This window comes from Musca autumnalis, unplaced genomic scaffold, assembly GCF_047663935.1.
Source record: "Musca autumnalis isolate F117 unplaced genomic scaffold, ASM4766393v1 scaffold_5, whole genome shotgun sequence".
NCBI classification, from domain to species: domain Eukaryota; kingdom Metazoa; phylum Arthropoda; class Insecta; order Diptera; family Muscidae; genus Musca; species Musca autumnalis.
In genome coordinates this window covers 206,347,659-206,368,640 of record NW_027412088.1, presented here as the reverse complement: position 1 = coordinate 206,368,640, position 20,982 = coordinate 206,347,659, and the positions used below count along the sequence as shown (strand labels likewise).

Below are 20,982 nucleotides of genomic sequence, written 5' to 3'. Positions count from 1 at the left end.
ATGTAAAGAACGAAGTGTCATTTTCCCTGCGTCAAAACATGAAGTGAAATCATGACTCTACATTTCACCACCTCCAATATTTGCTGGGATACTATACTACTATGAAACAGCGTTGCCATATTGAAATTAATTAGACTGTGTGGGTAGTTTGACACATTCACATTCCATTAATTCAAGGCAAAAAAAATCAATCCCAAACTCCGTTTAATTTTTATGTTTTTTCTTCAAAAATTTTCTACAAAGGTAAGAGTTAAGAAGTTCAAGGTTTCGAAGGTTGCGTGTGACATAATATTTTAATAAAACGCATTAAATTGAGAGAAACAAAAGGATGGGCTGAAGTTGGCTTGCAAAATATTTTTGTTTACACGCAGAGCGAGCTTGATGTTTGGTTGTGTTGTGTGAATGAATCATTTGAACGGAGACTTCGACTTCGTTTTCAATGACAAACAACTGGGATTCATTAGCCCTCTAAAGATATCAAACAAAATCAAACAGGAATAAGATAAAATAAACATTAAGGCATAATTTCGGTTTGTGTGTTTCTAAATGGAATGCTGTACCGTGAAACTCGACTCTGCAGTAAAATATTTATTTTGTTTTCAGATACATTTATATGACGTTCCTATGGCAAGTTGAACATGTCCAACGCAACACAAACAACAACAGCAGCAGCAGAAGTAAAATCCCATTTGCAAAAATCCTGCAGCAATAATAATTCCCAGAGTTTACCTCGTCTGACGGCTACTTGCGCTGGCTGTCTCAATGAATTGCACTCCTCCAACGATGATTATACCATAGCCTTGGGTCAGGAATGGCATACAGATTGTTTTCGTTGCTCCGTATGTGATAATCATCTACATAATTGGTATTTTGAAAAGGAGGGCTTACTATTCTGTCGAGATGATTACTACCAACGTTTCGGTGAGGCATGCCAACAGTGCAGTCACTTTATATCAGGTCCTGTTATGGTGGCTGGCGATCACAAATTTCATCCGGAATGTTTTTGCTGTACTGACTGCCGCTCGTTTATTGGCTATGGCGAAGCTTTTACTTTGCTCGAACGTTCAAAGCTGTATTGCGATACTTGCTATAAGAAATTGACAAATTTCGAAAGTCCGGCCTTTGAAAGCGTTAAACCACTACACTCTATACGCTTGGTGGAAATACCAAAAGATGTGACACCAAGTTTGCGGTTATCAGTTGATAACATAAATGTAGCACAGCAGCGTCATCATCACTTGAGCAACACGGATAATTGGTATGCCCGCGTTTATAATTCAGCTTCGACATCGACAGTTGATGGAAAGGCTGGCCTGTTGACAGGTAGTTCGTCGGAATTATGTCCGGCTGTTCGAATATCTGAGTGAGTGAATAAAACAAAACGAAAGAAAAATAATTTAAGATAAATAAATACAGGCCAGAGAATTGGAAAACTGTGACACTCCATACAATGAGGAAACTAGGCCACTGATTGCCATCCAAACTAAGTGTTCCCCAAGTCTCTGGCCATATTTTATAGCAAAACGTATTACTTACCCTTATCATTTCATATATGTATATTTATTGCAAATATCATGTTTAATCCTTAACTTTAGATATCACCAATACAATAATGTTTACTTTATGCATGTCGTCACTGTTTGTTATTTATATTTTTATTTTTACTTACTGCTTTGTTATCAGCAAAGGAAAGAGTTTTGAATCAGTAAAGATTTGCTTCTTTGCAAAAAAACATTGTTCATAAGCGAATATATACTCGTACATATAAATAAATTAGTGACGACCACATAGAGGTATTTCTAGCAATGAAAAAACAATCATCATAATACTCATTATAGGGTCCAATAAGTGTTGTAGTCGATTGCATTACTAATAACAACAAAATCATTCGTAATTGGCACTACTAACTAATATTATCACCAAATCCAATTTCCATTTTCTCTTTTATAACGCATACCTCCTTACCTTACTTTGGTTTCTGCAAAACAAAACTAAAACCTACCAGATTCATTTGTAGAGTTTACGGACGTGTTGGCAAATACGTTTTCTCCCTAATCACATCGGTTATTGATCAGTGTTGTGGGGCTTATAGGTAATAAAACAACAACAACAACAACAAATTAATATCATTGCTTAACTCCAGCTACAATCGGCTGCACTACATCCTAAACCTGTATATGACTAATCGAAAATTTGTTTACCATTTGTTAGGATTGATGTAAATCTCACCAACCTGCATGTGGGAGATCGCATTTTGGAAGTCAATGGTACACCGGTTAGTGACAATTCCATAGAACAGATCGATAAAATGATACGTAGTACAGAGATCCTGCAACTGACAGTGGAACATGATCCTTTGCAAGTATGTCGCAGCTGTAGTAATGTGGATATCAAGAAAGTCACCAGCGAAGTGTCTTTGCCTTTGGCTACCTCAGCATCAAGTGTGGAGGTGTTTGGACGTACCTACGAAAGTAGTGGTAGCACAAGTACCGCCACCACCGCCATCAGTCACAATGATGGTGGCTCGCCTACACGCCTAACGAAACAGGACAAAGAACGAATCTACAAGAGGAAAGATGAAGGCTATATTAGTGGCACCAAAACCCGTCAACTGCGAAAATATAAAAATCTAAATCAAATGGCTGCAAGTGATCTGCTGAATCACAGTTCGAACAGCGAGACGAATAGTACAACCTCAATTTCATTTCGTGGCAAGGAAAGATGTTCGAGTATGTCCAAGCTAATGGGAGAACATCATCCCGATCAGACACAACAAATGAACGACTTATCGCGGACCAAGTCCTTTCGTGTGGAACAACAACCATCATCGCGGGTGTTTCGTCCCTCTGATTTGGTCGTCGGTGAATTGTTGGGTAAAGGTTTCTTTGGACAAGTATTCAAGGTTACACATCGCAACACCAAGGAGGTCATGGTAATGAAAGAACTCTATCGCGTAGATGAAAGTGCCCAAGAGAATTTTCTGAAAGAAGTGGCCGTTCTTAAGTCATTGAATCACAAAAATGTCTTGAAATTTATTGGAGTATTGTACAAGGAGAAACGATTGCATTTGGTTACAGAATATGTGGCCGGTGGTTCATTGAAGGAACTACTACATGATTCGGGATTGCCATTGACATGGACAGAGCGCATATCATTTGCCAAAGACATTGCTTGTGGAATGTCATATTTACACTCCAAGGATATTATACATCGTGATTTGAATTCCTTGAATTGTTTAGTTAGAGAAGATCGGACCATAATTGTTGCCGATTTTGGTTTGGCACGCATCATCAACACTTCATTGAGTACAAAATGCACGGAAGCAACACAAACTGATAGCAGTGCCAGTAGAACGGGCACATGGGGACGTAGCAAGAGTCGACAACGTAGGCAACGTTATACAGTTGTGGGTAATCCCTATTGGATGGCTCCCGAAATGATGAAAGGCCACATCTATGATGAAAAAGTTGATGTCTTTTCGTTTGGTATTGTGTTGTGTGAGGTGAGTGTAATGCGTTTTGTAGTTGTTAAAATGATTTCATCTTAAATAACTGGGTATACGATTGAAGAATTTTAGGCTCATGTTGACGATATATTTCTTTCCACTTTTTATATTTACAAAATATAATAGTTTTTTTTCAAATTTCTAGATTATTGGTCGTGTGCAAGCGGATCCTGATTTCCTTCCGCGAACATCAGATTTTGGCTTAAATCAAAAAGTGTTTCGTGAAACATTTTGCAGTCAATGTCCGGAAGCATTTTACAAAATAACCTTTCTCTGCTGTGATTTAAATCCAGATAGGAGGTAAGAACACAAAAATCACAATTTATTCATCCTAGATTTTAATTAAAATTCTCTTGCAGACCCTCATTTGAAATATTGGAAGTATGGTTGGATAGTTTAAAAACCTATATATCATCAAATCAGCCTGTGCCTCCAGAACTTCTCTATGACATAGACAGCTATCAAGGTGGTAGTATCTGTTCAACTCCCGTTGATACCTTAACACCAAAATCCAATCTAAGTCGTGACAACTTAGATGAAGTGGGGACTGGTAAACCGATATTTCCAACCACCACAATAAATTCGCCAAAAGAAGAGACGCAACCAGAACCAATAGAGGAAGACAAACATGATAGTAGTTATCGGCTGCCAGATGGTATACCAAAATCACCGCACTTGGGTAAAGATTTCTCACCAACTGGAGAACGCATACACAATAGTATGCGTGCAAGGAGGAGACAACGCTCTCTACAGGCCCAAAAGAACTTGGGTGCGAATGAAGATCAGAGCACAGAACGTGTTTTGGAAGCTGTTAAAGAATCCCTACAAATTGATTGCCACAAAAGTAAAACAACGCAGAATAAACGTAATTTGGAACGAGGTTTTATATTGGACATTAATCGTAGTGGGGTACTTCACATCAACAATGTACGGGATCTTAATAATCTCTCAGATTTTGATTCAAGTTGTGATACAAGTCTCAATTATCACGAAGTAAACAATACCAGCATTGATGATGCGGCAATGACAGATGAAACTCGTAAACCTCCCCAGGAAATAAAGGAACAAACAAACCCATTGACAACGGCAATAGAAGAAATGGAAGATGAATGTAAATCTCCACAGCCTGTAATTGAGAAATTGAAAGAAAACAATGAAAATCTCGTAAGGGAAAATAAACATTACCCTCATATAGCAGCTAACGAGGAAGAGAAGTCTTTGGATTCCTTAAATAATATTAAACACAATCTTGCCGATAAATCGTACAAAGTAGCCTTAGAAGATGTTAGGGCACGTCTTAATTTATGTAAAACGAAATTCGATGCCATTGAAGAAGCAAATCGCAAAAATTTCAATAATTCACAAAATTCAATGCGTTCTTTGTTTAAAGTCAACACCTCGGAGGAAGTTTTTAAGTCGCCACCAGAAGCCTTGAAAATGTTTCAACGTTTGAAACCAACAAAATCCCTTGATAATGCTGATGGTGGTGTAAAGAACACCTATAGGGTTAATCAAACTCCAGTATTTGGACGAAAATCAACACAACCAAAACCAACAGAATTCTATAAAACCCACTCCGATTCTTTGGAAAATTTAGAAAGAATTTCTCCCACAGTTGTTGATGCCCAGAAAAGTAGTGAAAAGAAAGAAACAAGTCCGGCAAAAAGGGCAAAATTACCCAAAGAAGGAACCTTTAAGAGTTACATAACATCGTTGGATATAACACCGACACCAACTCCATTAGACGAGGAGCCAATAGCTCCTAGCAGCCATACAAGAAAGCTATTTGGTGGTAGTGGTAGACTGAAAGTCTCAAGTAATTTGCAGAACATAAGAAGAACATTGCATTTGACATCATCATCACCGCCAACGACAAAAAACGAGGAGTCAACAAAAGGTTTTAGTCGTCGCACCTTATCGCCAACAAAATCAAGTGAAGCCAAACGTGTTACAGCCGCCACAAAGCAGCCAGATTTGCCTACAAGTAAGTGTTTTTAACAAAAGGACCAAGTAGTCTGAAATTTTTCTTTGTAAAAGAACCTTGGAAGATCTTGTATCTTTCGTTCTATGTATGTATTTTTATACGTAGCTTTAAGAATGTTTTGATCAAAAAGGCTTTCATTAGAAGGCCTTAAGAAGGAATTTGATATAGCATTTCTTTCCACAGACCTTTGAATGTATTCTTGAATGTAAATATACCGTTTGAAGGACTTTCAGGCCAACTTCCAATTAAGGTCTGCCAAAAAATGTTCCTCATAACGTGTTCGAATTTTGGCAGAACTTTGGAAAGCCACCGATAATTAAGAGGCCTTTCAATAATCTGGGATCTATACACGACCTGTAGAAAGAAGAAGAGATCTTAAGGGGACCTTTAATTTATACCAGAACTTTAGAAGGCCTTCAATTTATACAGACATTTTACAAGGTATTTTGGTCTATAGAAAACGTTTTGAAGGTATTCTATCTGGAGAAGAATTTTTTAGAGAAAGGAAGAGCGATCTTGCGGCTATCGAAAAATAGATGCTCTACCGCGGGGGTGTTAAGCGAACACGAGCCTATCGGTGTTTTTTGGTTTGCAGTAGGGTGCCGAGTGTATTAGAACGGAGTTTCGTTAATACCTGGGCGCCTAAAATAGTGTCAGGCTTAAATGCCGATTTTCTCTCAGTTCGCCCATTTGAAAAAGTCATGATGACCACTGCATCACGACGAGGATGACTGCTTCACACCGACGTTAGACGGTGTGAGTGAACCAACTCAGACGCAGAGCAGGGAATTGCTCGATTTCCTTAGAGAGACAGTGCTAATCTAGGTCTGAGTCGGGAAAGGTCTCCCGTGAGCAGCTGGAATAATATCATCTTTCTGGCGACAAGATGGACACTACGGTCATCGCATTTCAGAGAGGCGACCTCCTGAGTTGCTCTAGGGAGCAACTCTCTCAGTAAGATCCGGAAAAGGAAGGACAAGTTCGCCTATAAGAGAGTGGTGAAATATTGTGTCAAGCCTTGCTAAACTGCGATGACTTACCAGTCCGGGTCCAGCCAAGTCCACAACATCCTTGGTTTCAAGATGTTCGTATCCCTTGCGGACCCCAGTAGTTTCCGCGGCAGGGCTAGACAACTCCATCGGCCTAAACGACACGAACCTTTAGAAGGTTTTAAATCTACAAATAACCTTCAGAAGACTTTCTTTCTAGAAAAAATTAGCTAGAGAAGACCTTTCAGCCCAATTATGAATATAAACTCTTCTTTCTTTAAGTTGAAAAAGCAGAAAGACAAAACTCACGGGGAGTTTACATTCATAATCACCCTGTTAACTTCAATCGATAGGAGACCATCAAAAATTCGTCCATATTTAGAAATATTTGATAGTAATTTTGTTTGTTTTATGGAAGAGTTAGCAGGTCTTCGCTCAAAAGAATACCTAGAACTGATCTTTCGTAGATCATCAATTTAGAGAAAATCATTAGAAGGTATGCAATCTATAGAACCCCTTGAGAAGGACGTCGTCCTACAACCTGTAGAAAATTTAAATTTCTAGAAGAAATTAGAAACCTATTGAAAGTCGTCCATCAAAGAAGATGAGTTTTGTTACTGGACCATTTATCTATGAAAGGTTTAGTTGGTCTACTAAATATTAAGTAAAGTCTTAAGTATGCCTTCTGTCAAAACATGACATTTAGAAGACCTTTGTGTGTTTTATAACTATGAAGTCATTTAAAAGGCCTACTATCTGTAAGTTTTGGTCGTCGTTCCCCAAATTTTGATTTCGATTTTGCAAATAATTATCTTTGTCCTCTTTCAGCTTCAACAAGAAACCGTTCCCTCACAGCATCCCAATCAGCAGCAACAACAAAACCGAGTAATCGCCTTACTATTTTAAGTCCGGAAAAAGTGCATCGTTTAAATGCCAAATTAACCGATCAGAAAAAACAACACCTATCCTCCGCCGTTGCCAAGACAAACATTAATAACAACAATAACAGTAATAAAATACCCGAAACATGTACCACCGGAACGTCATCCCCAACATCAACATACAGAAAATTATCACCACCGTCCACGATACTCTTACCAGCAGCAGCAACAACATCATCATCGCCAACCCACCACATAAATCGAAATTCCGAACATGAAACGAAACAGAAACGACAACTTTCAAGGTCTCAATTCTTTACCAGATGTTAATTTAACAAAACAAACAAAAAAATGTTGTTGTTACTTAACAGAATCTCTATATGGAAAAATAATACTCCAATATAAAAAAAATCAAAACAAACGAACGAGATGAATAAACACGATAAGAATGATGATGAATTGGTTCGGACAATTTGCTCAACAACAAAAAAATCAATAATTAGTGTAAAACTAAGAAACGATAAGCGTTTTGAATGAGTAACAAGAAACTATGTTTCCAAGTGCCTGATAATAATAATCATAGTTATATACACAACTATCTTAGCAATATCTAAAGTAAAATGCAATAATTTTACAAATACCATAAAACATATTATACACATTCGAATATATATACAACAAAACTTACAACTTAAAAGACAAAAAAAATACGACATGTTTTTTATACGATTTTCTTTGTAGTGCCATTAGCATTAAATCAATTGTTTAGCTGCTTTAAATTTATAAGACAAAACAAACAAATTCTAAATGTTAATGCCATTATGTAATGTATGTTTAAACAAAAAAAGTTAACAGTATTTAATTTTTACAATTTTTTACTTATTTTTTTTTTTTTAATTTATACAATTATATATAGTGTTTTTTTCATCTACTTTGTATAATTGTTAAACAAAAAAATGTCAATTTAATTGCTCAAGTAAGAGAAATTTCGAAAAAGAAAGCCTCAAAAGACATTTACAATACAAATACTGCTGCTTATTATCTTCAAGTATTTTCTTTCCAGTTTAGATTTTATTTAACGAATAAAAAATAATCTAGTTGCCTAAGACTTAACTAATATCTCCTCTCTCAATTAATTGTTAACTTGTGTTTTAAGAACAATTGTTTTCTTATTAAAATAAAACAGAGACTAGTATTAAACAAACGATAAACAGAAAATATACTTAAAACAAAAAATAAACATTCAAATATTTTTATGCATTTTTTACACAACCCAACAAAGCATGTAAGATAAACAAAAAAAGATAATGTACAACGTTGCGTATATTTATAAAGAAAATTACTAATATTATTGATATATGTATATGTAATTATAAATAAAGAAAACAAAACAAACAAAGAGAGAAATGTTTATTAAAGAAAGTGGTTTCGATCTTTTATCTTGGGCCTAATCGCGACATTCGATTCGATGGAGCATTTGCTCGTGAATGAAAAAATCAAACTATGAAAACCTATTCGCGCCACTAATGGGTACTTTACACGATATGTTTTTTACATATGAGTTGTCACTTTGCATACACATTTTGTATGGCAGAAGTGACAACCCATATGTAAAAAACATACCGTGTAAAGTACCCCTAACCGTACATTTACTAAGGTAGATCTTTAGCAATTTTTTACAACAATATCAAAAAGTTTTACAAAAATAATTTATTTCGTACATTTTTCTAGCACAACTTCCTTCCGAAATTATTACCCAAAGTAGGTTAGGTTTGGGGATGTGTAGTCAATATTTGTTGACTACGCCACTCGAAGACCTTTCGGTCCATTGTGATCATCCATAAATCAGAATGAAGAGGTTCAGAAATTACCTGAAAAGGCAAGAGAAGAGAAAAGAGAGAAAAGTAAAGAAAAGAGGGTGGGGTTGGGGAAAGTAATAATAAATGGAAATTATTAAAGATGAAGATGAAATAAAGAAAGAAGGATTGTTTATTTGGTGATGGTAGAAAACTGTCAGAGAAGTAGTTACGCTTATGGGTCGCGCCGTCCCAGCCAATTCAAATTTTTGATGATGTTATTTATGATTGTTGGTTCCATGTTTGAGTAGAAGGTTAAGCTTGGAGTTAACATCGGGCAACGACATAAAATATGCTCAATAGTCTCCATTTCCTCCACATCTTCACAGAGCCTGCAATAGTCCACGCCATCATCCTGCCATTTGCCGATAAAAGCTCGGATGTTGCAATGACCGGTAATGACTCCCGTCAAAACCCTGATTTCTGATTTGTCAAAATTAAGAGTGAAGTTGTTCTGTTTGTTGATAGCGTCGGCCAAATGTCCATTGACAAGTTGCACCTTGTTTCATTATGCCATAGTTCCTTGGCTCGTTCTTCAAAGAACCTCTCCACTCTCCGAAAAAGGTGACATATGGGCGGTTTGATTGAATCAGTGATTGCTAGACTTGTAGATTGGGATCCATGTCTTGCCAGTTCATCTGCCTTCTCGTTTCCCACAATGTCACAGTGTCCGGGTACCCAGCAAAGTCGGATAGCGTTTGTGAGGTTCGCCAAAGCAGTTCTAAACTCAAGAACGGCCTCAGACATGATGTTGGAGGATTTGATGGTTTAAGAGCCGGCTGACTATCAACGAAGATAGTCACCGGTTCAAAGATCTCTGCATCCAGACTTTTTATCAACTCTGCAGCCATTTTGATCGCGAAGATTCCTGCTTGGAAAACACTACAGTCACTGTTCAACCTATATGAGTATTCGAGACAAAGCTTTTCGTCTGTGTAGAAAGCCAGACCGTCCAGAGGAGGGTTACTACGGATCCAGTCATCTCTACTAGAGATAACGACCTCAAAATCTTCAAATCTTTTGATTGGTGATAAGTAGTCGCTAAATTTCCCCTGCAGATTTACATAGTTTGGTTTGGTCCTAGCTCCCGAAGAATGCATGCATGTCCATAGGTGCTGTCACGCCAACGATTCAATTCCTGTAGCCTAAGGGCACTACGTGCTGCTTGACCTTTGATGCTGTCTCGTGGGCAAGAGATTCAACATCGCATTTAGAGCTGCTTGTGGTGTACTTCTAAAAGCTCCAGGCTGCCCTTTGCACCTTGTCTATGTTGCCGGAGTTCGATTTATGTCGAAGCGCATGCCACCAGACAAGACATCCGTAGGATAAGATGGGTCTCACACCAGTATTATACAGCCAGTGTAAAATAGCTGGATTTATTCCCCAGCTTTTCCCAATCGAATTCTTACATGAATAAAGTGCAATCATACCTCTCTTCTTCCGTTCGTCGACGTTCCTCTTCCATCTCAATTGAGAATCCAGGATTGTACCTAGGTATTTGGCCTCAGGAGATAGTGGAGATATTTGTAATTGCCCTCCATCCAATGTTGGTGGCACGAAGTCGCCGAGCTTACGCTTTCTTGTGAACAGTACCAGTTCTGTTTTCGTTGGATTTACACCAAGGCCATTTGCAGTGGCCCTACGGGACAGCTTTGATAGGGCTCTTTGCTTAAGCTCCGATATTGTGGACAAAAATTTGCCAGTTATTAGTATAACCACATCATCCGCGTATGCGACAACCTTGATGCCCTGATTGTCGAATTCCGCCAAAATATTGTTTACCACAAGTAGCCACAGCAGCAGTGAGAGTACACCTCTCTGGGGGTACCTCTGGTTACTGTCTTCCTTATTGTCAACTCCCCAATAATGGAATTAATGATCCTGCTCTCCAGCATCCCATTTATCCAGCATATCAGGGTTTCCGGGGTGTTGACCGCTCTAAGCGAGAGATGAATGGACTCAAGTTTAACGTTGTTAAAGGCCCCTTCTATTTCCAGGAAAGCCGCCAAGGTAAAGTTTGAATTCTCCATATTTCTCTCAATAAAACGCACGACCTCATGAAGAGCTGTTTCCACAGATTTACCTTGCATGTAAGCATGCTGCGAGTTGCTCAGCGAGGCAGTGTCTGCAAAGCTCCTAATCTCCAGATCGATCAGTCGTTCGAGTGGCTATGGAGAAAGGAGGATAAGCTTATAGGTCTGTAGTCTTTTGGTGCAGAGTGACTGGCTTTCCCCGCTTTGGGAATGTAAGTTATCTTTACCTCCTTCCACAGATCTGGTACGCTGGAAAGAAACAAACAGGCCCTGAAGATCTCCTCCAGAATTAGGTATATCTGTGGTGCGGCAAAATGAAGCATCGCAGGAATTATTCCATCCGGACCAGGTGACTTATAGGGTTTGAATGTACTTACTGCCCACTTTATCTTGTTTCTGCTTACAACCTTATCGATGAGGCTCTCGTCCACTGACTCTTGGACTTGGAAGTTGTCACATTCAATGTGAAGGTTACTGGCGTCCGTCTCAGCTAGAAGGTTTAGAGTCTCAAGACCGGAGTCTGTCCACGTGCCGTCCGGTTTTTTGATACTACCAATGGATTTGGGGTCCTTGGAGAGTATCTTGCAGAATCTGGCAGCGTCGTTTACTTCTTCTACAGACTCACAGAAACAAACCCATGACTTCTTTTTGGCGCGCTTGAGTACCCAAAGTATTATTCAACAATTTCCACAAATATTTACATTTTTTCATTAATAATTTTGTTTTTAAGAATTTGTTTAAAAATAAACGCATTTTTTAGTATCTATTTTCTTAATTTTGTTTGAAGAGCAATAAGTTTTCATAGTTCGATTTTTTCATTCACGAGCAAATACTCGATCGAATTTCGTAATTAGGCTCCTTATTACGCCTTCCAACTTTCACATATTTTCAGGTTGTTGAGAAATGCACAAGGTGGTGTCTTCTCATGATGATGTTATTTAGAAAGACTTCTATATGTGAATAATATGTGAATAATAAACCCCTTTTTTGCAATTTCATTATTCTTTTTTTATTTATTTTTATTTTTTTTATTTATTTAACGTTATAGTAACAAAGCACATTTTGCCATCTAGTTACACAAAACAACAGAAATTATACTACTCTGAGATCAAAAAACTTAATAATATAATAAAAAATAAAATTTAGAAATATGCTACTAATAAATTGAATTGAAAATAATGAAACTTAATAGTAAAATAAATAATAAAATTTAAAAATATAATAAGAGTAAATTGCATTGAAAATTATTAAATATTAGCAAAAATAAAAAGGGGATATAATCCCAGTATTTCACTTAAACTACTCACAATATTCATTAATGAAAATTGAAACAATTCAGACTTATACGATTTCCCTAACATTACAACGCAATAAAAATGTTAACTTTAAAATCCCAGTTTTGCAACGTAAAGAAAAAAAAAAATAAAAACACAGTTAAATTTGAATTTCATTAGCTCGAACATAAGCAACAAACTTCCTCTTAAAAGTACAGGAAGAAAAACTAAACGTTTTAAGCTCAGGCGGTAGGACATTAAACACACGCGCAATTCTTACAAAAAAAGTCTTTTCCAAAATCGGTGTCATCCTTGGAATCACAAATTGTAAGTTTCTGACCGATCTACCAACAGAGAATAAATTCACAACAGTCTTAGGCACTTGCAATTTAAACATTTTATAAAAGAAACAAAGATTCCTAACATTTACAAAATTTTTAAAACTACAACCAAGAAATTCTCGTACAAAGGACGAAACATGCTGACGCCAACCTAAAGAGTAAACATAACGTATAACTCTATTGAACAGCAACCGCAATTTACGCAACACATAACCACAACTACCACTATACACTTCGAGGCCATACAGAAAAATAGGCATTATAAGTGCATGAACCACACGAGTTTTTATATTTCGAGGCAAGACGATGTCCAACGAGTACAACTTTCGCAGAGCAAAGTTAACTTTAGACGAAACTAAACTTACATGAGCCTCAAATGTTAATTTATTGTCCAACATAATTCCCAAGCAATTTAACTTGCTTACAACATCTATAGCTTTATTATAGATGGAAACTAAAATTGCGTCATCGGCTATGTTGCCAAAAAACATGCACTGAGTTTTCTCAGTATTTATCTTCAAGCCATTCGAAGTCATCCACTCCACCAACAAACTAACGGTAAAATTAATGGTGCTCTGAAGAACATCCATAAAGACGAAATCACCTAAAAACAATAATTGAATGTCATCTGCAAATGCAAAAGACAAACAGCTTGTACAGTTAACACGACTAAACAAATCATTAATATACATTATGAATAACAAGGGACCCAGCACTGAACCCTGAGGTACCCCACTACTCACAGACAAGACACTAGACATTACATTTCTACTACTAACATATTGCCTTCTACCAAACAAATAAGAATACAAAAGTTTACAAGCAGAGGAGGAGAATTTAAAGTTATAAAAAAGCTTCTCGATCAAAGTAGCATGGTTAATTTTGTCAAAAGCCTTCTCCAGGTCAAGAGACAAAAGTACGCAGCAGCCACCATCGCTGATTTTCTTCCTAACGTTGTCTGTCAACCCAACAAGCAAGGATGTAGTGCTACGATTAGGACGAAAGCCAAACTGACTGTCATGTAATAAGGAGGAGTCATCTAAATACCCAATAATTTGCTTTTTCATTACGTACTCTACCATTTTAGATAATACGGGCATAATCGAAATGGGCCTCATATCGCTAGAGTCCTTACTCTTAGGTATCGGAACAATTTTAGCCACTTTCCAATCCATGGGAAATGTCGACGTCATAATCATGGTATTCACAATATACAAAACGTACTCACATATATGGGGAAACACCAACTTTAGAAACTTTAGATTAAATCCGTCATAGCCAACTGCATTTGACTTAATCAAACCAAAAGCTTCTACAACGTCATCACAACACACATTTCGAAAACTAAAGCCCTCACAAACACCTGTAGGTAAACAAGGAACACGTATGTTTTCATTAGATTGATTACGTACAAACTCACAATTAAGACGCTCAACGTTATCACTTTCAACAATATCCTCGGCATCATAAGCAACCCCATTAACTTTCAACGTAGACCAAATTTCTTTGGATGTTTTGCCACAAAAAAGGCTCTTATGGGCCAATCTTTTAATTCTTCTTACTACATTTTTTGCCTTGTTGCGCAACTTACAATATCTCCTCCAATTCTCGCCACTTCTGTCATTTAGATACGCTTTATATGCAATATCCCTTAAGGATAAGGAATACCGTATTTCCAGCGCTTTGTACCAGTCGCCGTCCTTAATCTTTACCATTCTCCTTTTGACGGGAAACGCAGAGTGAATGCGGAGAAGGTTGGTGTTCAACAAATTCACTTGAACATCCACATCTGATAGGCTAAAAATATCCACAAAATTACACGAGGAAATAACATCAGTCAAGTCTTCAGGTCCTAATGCATCATAATCAACGTAATCATAGTACATTTTTACAAAGGGATTATAAACTTCAAGTGACAGAAAAATAAACGCATGATCAGACACACCAGGACAAGCAAATTGACTACTACATTTCAACACACTCGGACACGACAATAAAAAGTAGTCTAACAAAGAAGTAGAATTATGGGCCACATCATAGTGCGTAGGGATGGAATTGTGAACGATATTTAGATTCATTCGACTACAGACATCCCTAACAACCACACTTTTAGACATATCAAACATATTGCAGTTGAAATCCCCCATAATAACAACGTTAGAATACCTAACAACAATGTCACAAATCTCCTGTTCCATAACACTCACGTCACCATGGGGGAGATAAACAACACCAACCAAATAGGAACACTCGTTAACATAAAGTTCGCAAAAAATATACTCTACAACACCATAAGACATACCTCTACACAAAACTTTATGTTTAATGTTGTCAGAAACATACAAGGCTACTCCACCCCCTCTTATATCAGGGCGATCACTTCTGTGACACACGTATCCTGGAATTTTCACGGCGTTGGTATGAACTGAAGGCTTCAACCATGTTTCAGTAACACCAAAAGCATCCAAGTTATGCCCTTCAAGTATGCTCCTAATGTCATGAACCTTGTAAGAGTTGGCTTGCAACTTAAAACTTCTAGCGTTTACATGACCAATATTAAAATTATTCTTTAAATTGCACAACTGGGAGGATAGAAAAGAATTGTCACTGACAATATCACCTAAGCACGTAGAAAACATAATAAACAATTAAAAATATATCCCGAAAATAAAAAAATAATAAATAAACTGTACTACTCAGGCTAATTCTCTACTATATCAACTCATCAGATGTCTGCACATTAAACATTAGTTGCTTCGACCGCATTTACATCACCTTCAAGCAAATTCGTACACTCATTGATGTCATACTCTACTTCAGTTCCATTAGGCAGCAAGATCAGGACCTTCGGATTATCAGCACTTATCAACTTAAACTTCCGAACTTTTTTACTTCTCCACAGCTTGCGACATATATACATCAACTTTGACGCTGCCCTATTGTGGTGGTCATTTAAAAAAACACGACTCCTTACAGCCACGCCAGTAATATCGCTAAGCATCAACGGATCACGACGACTCTGGTAACTAGCCATAAGACAATCTCTAACATGGACAGAGTTGAACTTAACCAGGACTGATTTTCCATTAGAGATGTAACAGCAATGATTGATGTCGTTAGGGTGTACTTCGATGCCACACAAGGCAGAAATTTTACAAATTGGCTCTCTCAGATTCTTAATGCCGTCAGGCAACCCACTGACTATTACATTCGATCTGTTTAAACGCCTCGTAAGGACGTCATTCTCAATTACATACTCCTGCATCTCCTTTTCAATTTTGTTCACAGCAGCACAACAGTCTCTGACAGTTTCTTCCATCTGTCTAATACGATTATCAACATCAGAACGTATTGTTTTAACAATGTCTTTAATATTAACCATAAAACTCTGAAATTGCTGTTCTAAACAAAGTTTATATGATTCAAACTCCTTTTGTACTGACTCCATGATCTGCGCTTCAATCCCAGCACTGTTAACATCCTCCTCGTCTACCCGACTGTTTACGGCCCTACTCTCCTTAGCGACCTTGATACATGGGGGACATTTAAATAGGAACATCTTATTTGTCCTATTTTTGTATAAAAAAGTGTGCTGCTCTTTAGAAACGTTGACACAATCTATATGGAAGTACAACCCACATACACCACATCCAACACTATTTTGGTTGCCCTTAACAATTTTCTTGCACGAAGGGCACGTATATGATTTTGTTGCAGACGGCATTTTGTTGCCCAAGTGTAAACATAAGCAATAATTCCAAATATAAGACGCACCAGCCAGCAGTGAGAACAACAACAATACAAAAATGTTGTGTATCCAACAGATTGCAAAACTTGAACAAAGATCAACAATATTCAAAGCCAAAGAAATATTGGATCAACAACAACAATGCAAAAAGACACCAAACCAAATCTGCATCCAAACAGCTGACAACAATTCCTCCAAATGTGTGTGTACAAACATATGCAAACACCACTATCCCAACATCTATTTAGGCAGAGAGCATACAGCACCACTCAATTTTGTTTTTCATAGATTAGTGAAGAAACAACTTTCGCAGCAACAGCATTACACGGCAATTTCAACAAATTTTCTTCTTCTTTTTCTTCAGCTACCAAAGCATTTGGTTATTATTTGTAGTAAACAAACAAATAACAACTCAATAAAAACTCCTCCAACAACGTTTGATGTTAACGCGTCATTCAATCAATTGAGACTTTTTTTATGTTGTTTCGTATAGTTAATTTATTAAATTTTATATTTTTCCGGGAGCAACAAATTATTTATTGACACATCGTAACAGCGTTGCCAGATCAATTCAACATTTTTTTGGTTTATTCTTGTTAATGGATATTTTTTTCTAAACAACTAACAACTAATTAGACTCTGTCTGCAGGATTGTGGAAGGCACTTTTGTTTTGAGTTATCGTAAAAAAAGGACTACGAGAAAGCTTAGCAACTATGTTTTTGTTAAAAATTTGTTTCGTTTTTTTTTTTTGTACTGGCAAAATAATAATAAAAAAAAAAAACAAATAATTAAATTAACAATTCTGTTAAAATAAAAAAAATCACAAAAAATATTTGTTTATCAATGAAGAAAATATTGCACAAATAACAAGTGTCTTTGTTCTTGGCTTAATGTCTATTACTTTTTTCTTGCAGATATTTATCACGCACCAACAACAATTCATCAAAGAACAACAAAACCAAAGTCGAGTGGGGTGCTATTCTCAAGTAATTGGCCCAAAATCCTTTGTACAGACCATAAATACCTTCTGATTTTAATATCTTTACACAACAATCTATCCAACCATTATAATTACGTCGTTCATCCCATCCTTGATTGTAAAGACGTGTCGAGATAACATCTGGAGGTGTAATTGCCACAGACATTAGCGAGCCAGCAATAAGACCGGCACAGAATGAATTCAATGCTGACTGAGTAACAAGATCATATTCTTTGAGCATTTGTTTGGTTTTGCCAAATGTGGCAATTTGTGCCCCAGAACCGATAGCAGCACGGGGTATAGCAGACATGGAACCACGCCATAAACCAAAGATTCCACGTTGTTTATAGATTTGTGATAGGGCATCCATCATGCCGGTATGGGCATGTTGATATCCAACAGCGATTTGTTTTGCTGCCTGTGATTGTAGTTGTGTTTTAACCTATAAGTAGAAGAAAATTCGCATTTTTCTCTTATAATTAAAAACACATGAGGTTACTATGCAATAACAAAATTAGACTTTTACGTCTGGCATTAGATGTATGACGAATCACATTGCTGATATAAGATGTAAACAAAATTACAACTAGCATGCGAGTAAATATTGTAAAATGGCTTGTTTGTATCAAAATAAGGAACTGAAATGGCAGAGCAACAATGTAACAATGTGACCACACAAATTTTCCTAAATGTAAGTATGCTATTTTACATCTGGAAATTTCATTTCATCATGGGAACATGTGTATGTATATATTAATTCATGGAATATTGAGGCAAGGTAAAAGGTCCTAAATTGAAATCATACATTTTTTACACTTTTTTCGATATCTAAAAAGAAAACTTGTATAATAAATAAATATCAACATGTCCAAATCTCTACAATACCTTGCGCCATTGTATATTTTGTGTTTTACACCAATAAAAATTTTTCAATTGCCGTAAAGGCTAGTTTATAGAAACATTTGAACTTCAGTCTGATGATTGCACAGTGTGAAACCATCAAACGAAAGCACGCATAACCTTTCTCGTTCGGGTTTTTGTGATAAAATGCTGCGTAAAATTGCTGTTGTACTTTCGTTAAAACCCATTGGACATTGCCGGTATAACTCTTCCAAAGTTTCAGGCGATGGAAGTTGCAATGGCTTCAGATTGTGTGCTATTGTGTATTTTCCTTTCGATGATAATAGGGTTATCATTATTGCTTTCATCTGCTCTTCATTATATGGAGGATCAATGTTGCTATTGGTAATGTCTTCGAAAATGCTTTCCCAATTTAAATGTTAGGAAGAACGCGCATTTATCGAGGCCCAGGAAGGTAGGCACAAAGACAACTTCAAAGTATTCTAGGATCTCAAGATCTGCAACCTGGCACTAATTTTGTGGTTTTTATAAAGTATAATACCTAAAAACGCAAAGAAATAAGCAAGACCCGCTTTAACGAGCTATACAAGAAGTCTGACCATAGATAAAACAATTAACACTTGTGTTAATTTGTTTATAATTGCCATAAAGTATACAATCTTTTGTATCTACGCGGAAAAGCTAATCTTATTCTTATCACAAGAATAAATTTAAAGATTTCTACTATGATTTTTATGCAGATTAATTGTAAACAAAAACTTGCTCTTAAATATGAAAATTATAAAGTAATACACTCAAAACAGTTTTTCCATTCCTATCAAAAGTAATTGTTGCCACAAAAATCCCATAATGGATAAGGGAAACTGCTATCACAACTAATTATAGATAATTACGCTGACATTGCTAATTTGATAAAAGGCAGAAGGTTTCAACTTAGCGTTATCTCTAATAAACTAATTATGCAAAGAAAATCAAACAACTTTTATGTTATTTCCTCAAAAAACTTATCTCTAAGACTCACCATAAAAAATGGACTAGAAAAATAGGAACCAATGGCACCACCGGTAGCACCCCAAATCATCCCCAGACCAAAAGATATTTCACCATTTTTCTTATGCATCCATCCCTTGTTTATAGCCATATTATAAATGCTTAAACTGTAAGAGAAAACAAAATACAATTAAATTAAAATCTCCTTTTAAAAATTTTGCCACCTACCGAAATGAATTAATAATAAATTGGAAATATAAAGCTGGTACTAAACCCTTCTGGAGTCCGACGATGCCATCGTTTTTGGCCACAGTTGCAAAGGCATGGACGATGCCGCGGTAAGGCTCCACATAGGTTCCTCGAGCTGCCAATTCACCTTGAAGTTGAATGCGTGTCTTGATGACCTTTAAAATCGAAATTCAGACAACAATCACAAGTAAAAAGTTATTTCACAACAATTTTCATTCAAAACAATAAGCAATACTTCAATGGGATTGGTGAAGAGTGTGGCACCAACACTGGCACAACCGCCCAACACAAAATCAGATGCATCCATGGCCCATATAGATAGAAACTCCTACTTCGTTAGCTGTGTGTTGAACCTGTAACCTTCAATGTTCATATTTATTTGAAGAATTGCGAGTTTTTTTCTTTTTTTGGATTGAAGAGCTCCTTCCTACTGATCAGCTGTGTGTCGCTGTAATCTGCTAAAATGTTCTTTTTAGGGATATGCACGTCGAATAATCGACTTTTTGGGTTGAAGAGTTTTAAAATCAAAGTCGAAATATGTTTTGGAGATAACCCAAATGTCTACATTTCTTCATCTACAGTCGAACCTCGATTATCCGTAATGGTCGGGACCGGAGGCATTACGTATAACCGATTTTCCCGGATAATGGAGTAACACTGTTTCTCATATGTTTTTAATCAAAAATAAGTGTTCTGGAAAGTATAAATAAAAACCATTTTGAATTTAATGTTGAGTTTAAAAGAAACTGTTTCAAAATAATTAATGATTGCGTTGTTTCTATCCCTGGAAATTTGGTCGAGGGAATTACAATTCCGGATCAGAAAGATTTTTTTGTCGTAAGAGGTATCAATAACATAATAATCTGCTAGAAAATCGACATTTTATGGCCAACAGTCTTAATTTAGGACACCTTTAACCCCATTATTTTGAGTATTCTTTTGTTATAGTTTGGATTTACCGAACAGATTTATAGCGTTCCTGTCAACTTAAAGTTAAAAGCGATGATTGAATTACAAGGAGGAGCTTCAAGTCATTAACTTTCAATGTGAAAATTATAGCTCTGTTCCAGAACTAAAAAGTTTTTACAATTTTTACCACTTTTACACATTTTGCGTTCCCGTACACAAAATTTATATGAAAATCGTTTACGACTTTTACAACTTTTACGACTTTTACCACTTTTTTAAGTACGGGAACAGGCCATATATTTTTAATGCCTCCAAATTAGTTTATTTTGCATTCTCAAATCCATCAGATAGTAAAAAAACACATGTAATAATGACCCTTAAA

General features: G+C 36.5%; 3 protein-coding genes across 8 annotated transcripts in view; 2 read left to right on the top strand and 1 right to left on the bottom strand.

Annotated features, from left to right (window-relative positions):
• The first annotated feature begins 116 nt into the window (after nucleotides 1-116).
• LIMK1 (LIM domain kinase 1) lies at nucleotides 117-18,034 on the top strand. Of its 6 annotated transcripts, none has more exons than XM_073988253.1 (8): nucleotides 117-243; nucleotides 604-1,363; nucleotides 2,018-2,092; nucleotides 2,212-3,502; nucleotides 3,651-3,805; nucleotides 3,865-5,489; nucleotides 7,307-16,990; nucleotides 17,527-18,034. In XM_073988253.1, the coding sequence occupies exons 2-7, from the start codon at nucleotides 639-641 to the stop codon at nucleotides 7,687-7,689; spliced, it is 4,254 nt and encodes a 1,417-aa protein (XP_073844354.1). In that variant the 5' UTR covers nucleotides 117-243; nucleotides 604-638; the 3' UTR covers nucleotides 7,690-16,990; nucleotides 17,527-18,034. The 6 variants fall into 6 exon arrangements, with proteins under 6 accessions (XP_073844354.1, XP_073844352.1, XP_073844356.1 ...); XM_073988251.1 differs by having other exon boundaries at nucleotides 2,006-2,092; XM_073988252.1 differs by having other exon boundaries at nucleotides 159-530; nucleotides 2,006-2,092.
• On the bottom strand, nucleotides 17,082-20,300 carry LOC141404688 (solute carrier family 25 member 35-like). The gene is made up of 4 exons (XM_073988289.1): nucleotides 19,927-20,300; nucleotides 19,671-19,846; nucleotides 19,474-19,609; nucleotides 17,082-18,033 (listed from the first exon to the last, which is right to left on the bottom strand). Exons 1-4 carry the CDS (start codon nucleotides 19,996-19,998, stop codon nucleotides 17,500-17,502), a joined length of 918 nt encoding a protein of 305 aa, XP_073844390.1. The 5' UTR covers nucleotides 19,999-20,300; the 3' UTR covers nucleotides 17,082-17,499.
• The window catches only part of Ptr (patched domain-containing protein), a 94,247-nt gene continuing 91,414 nt past the window's right edge, over nucleotides 18,150-20,982 (top strand). The window contains exon 1 of the mRNA XM_073988267.1: nucleotides 18,150-18,282. Coding sequence (XP_073844368.1) covers nucleotides 18,235-18,282 — 48 coding nt within the window. The 5' untranslated portion in view covers nucleotides 18,150-18,234. The remainder of the gene's footprint in view (nucleotides 18,283-20,982) is intronic.

Excerpts from the sequence above, each read along its gene's own strand:
- LOC141404688 (XM_073988289.1), bottom strand. The coding sequence starts at position 19,998 with ATGGATGCATCTGATTTTGTGTTGGGCGGTTGTGCCAGTGTTGGTGCC. Across the intron at positions 19,610-19,670 it reads TTTATTATTAATTCATTTCG|TTTAAGCATTTATAATATGG; the intron begins GTAGGTGGCAAA and ends TTTCTCTTACAG. Across the intron at positions 18,034-19,473 it reads TTTCTAGTCCATTTTTTATG|GTTAAAACACAACTACAATC; the intron begins GTGAGTCTTAGA and ends TTCTACTTATAG.
- LIMK1 (XM_073988251.1), top strand. The coding sequence starts at position 639 with ATGTCCAACGCAACACAAACAACAACAGCAGCAGCAGAAGTAAAATCC. Across the intron at positions 1,364-2,005 it reads CCGGCTGTTCGAATATCTGA|ATTCATTTGTAGAGTTTACG; the intron begins GTGAGTGAATAA and ends AAAACCTACCAG. Across the intron at positions 2,093-2,211 it reads CAGTGTTGTGGGGCTTATAG|GATTGATGTAAATCTCACCA; the intron begins GTAATAAAACAA and ends ACCATTTGTTAG.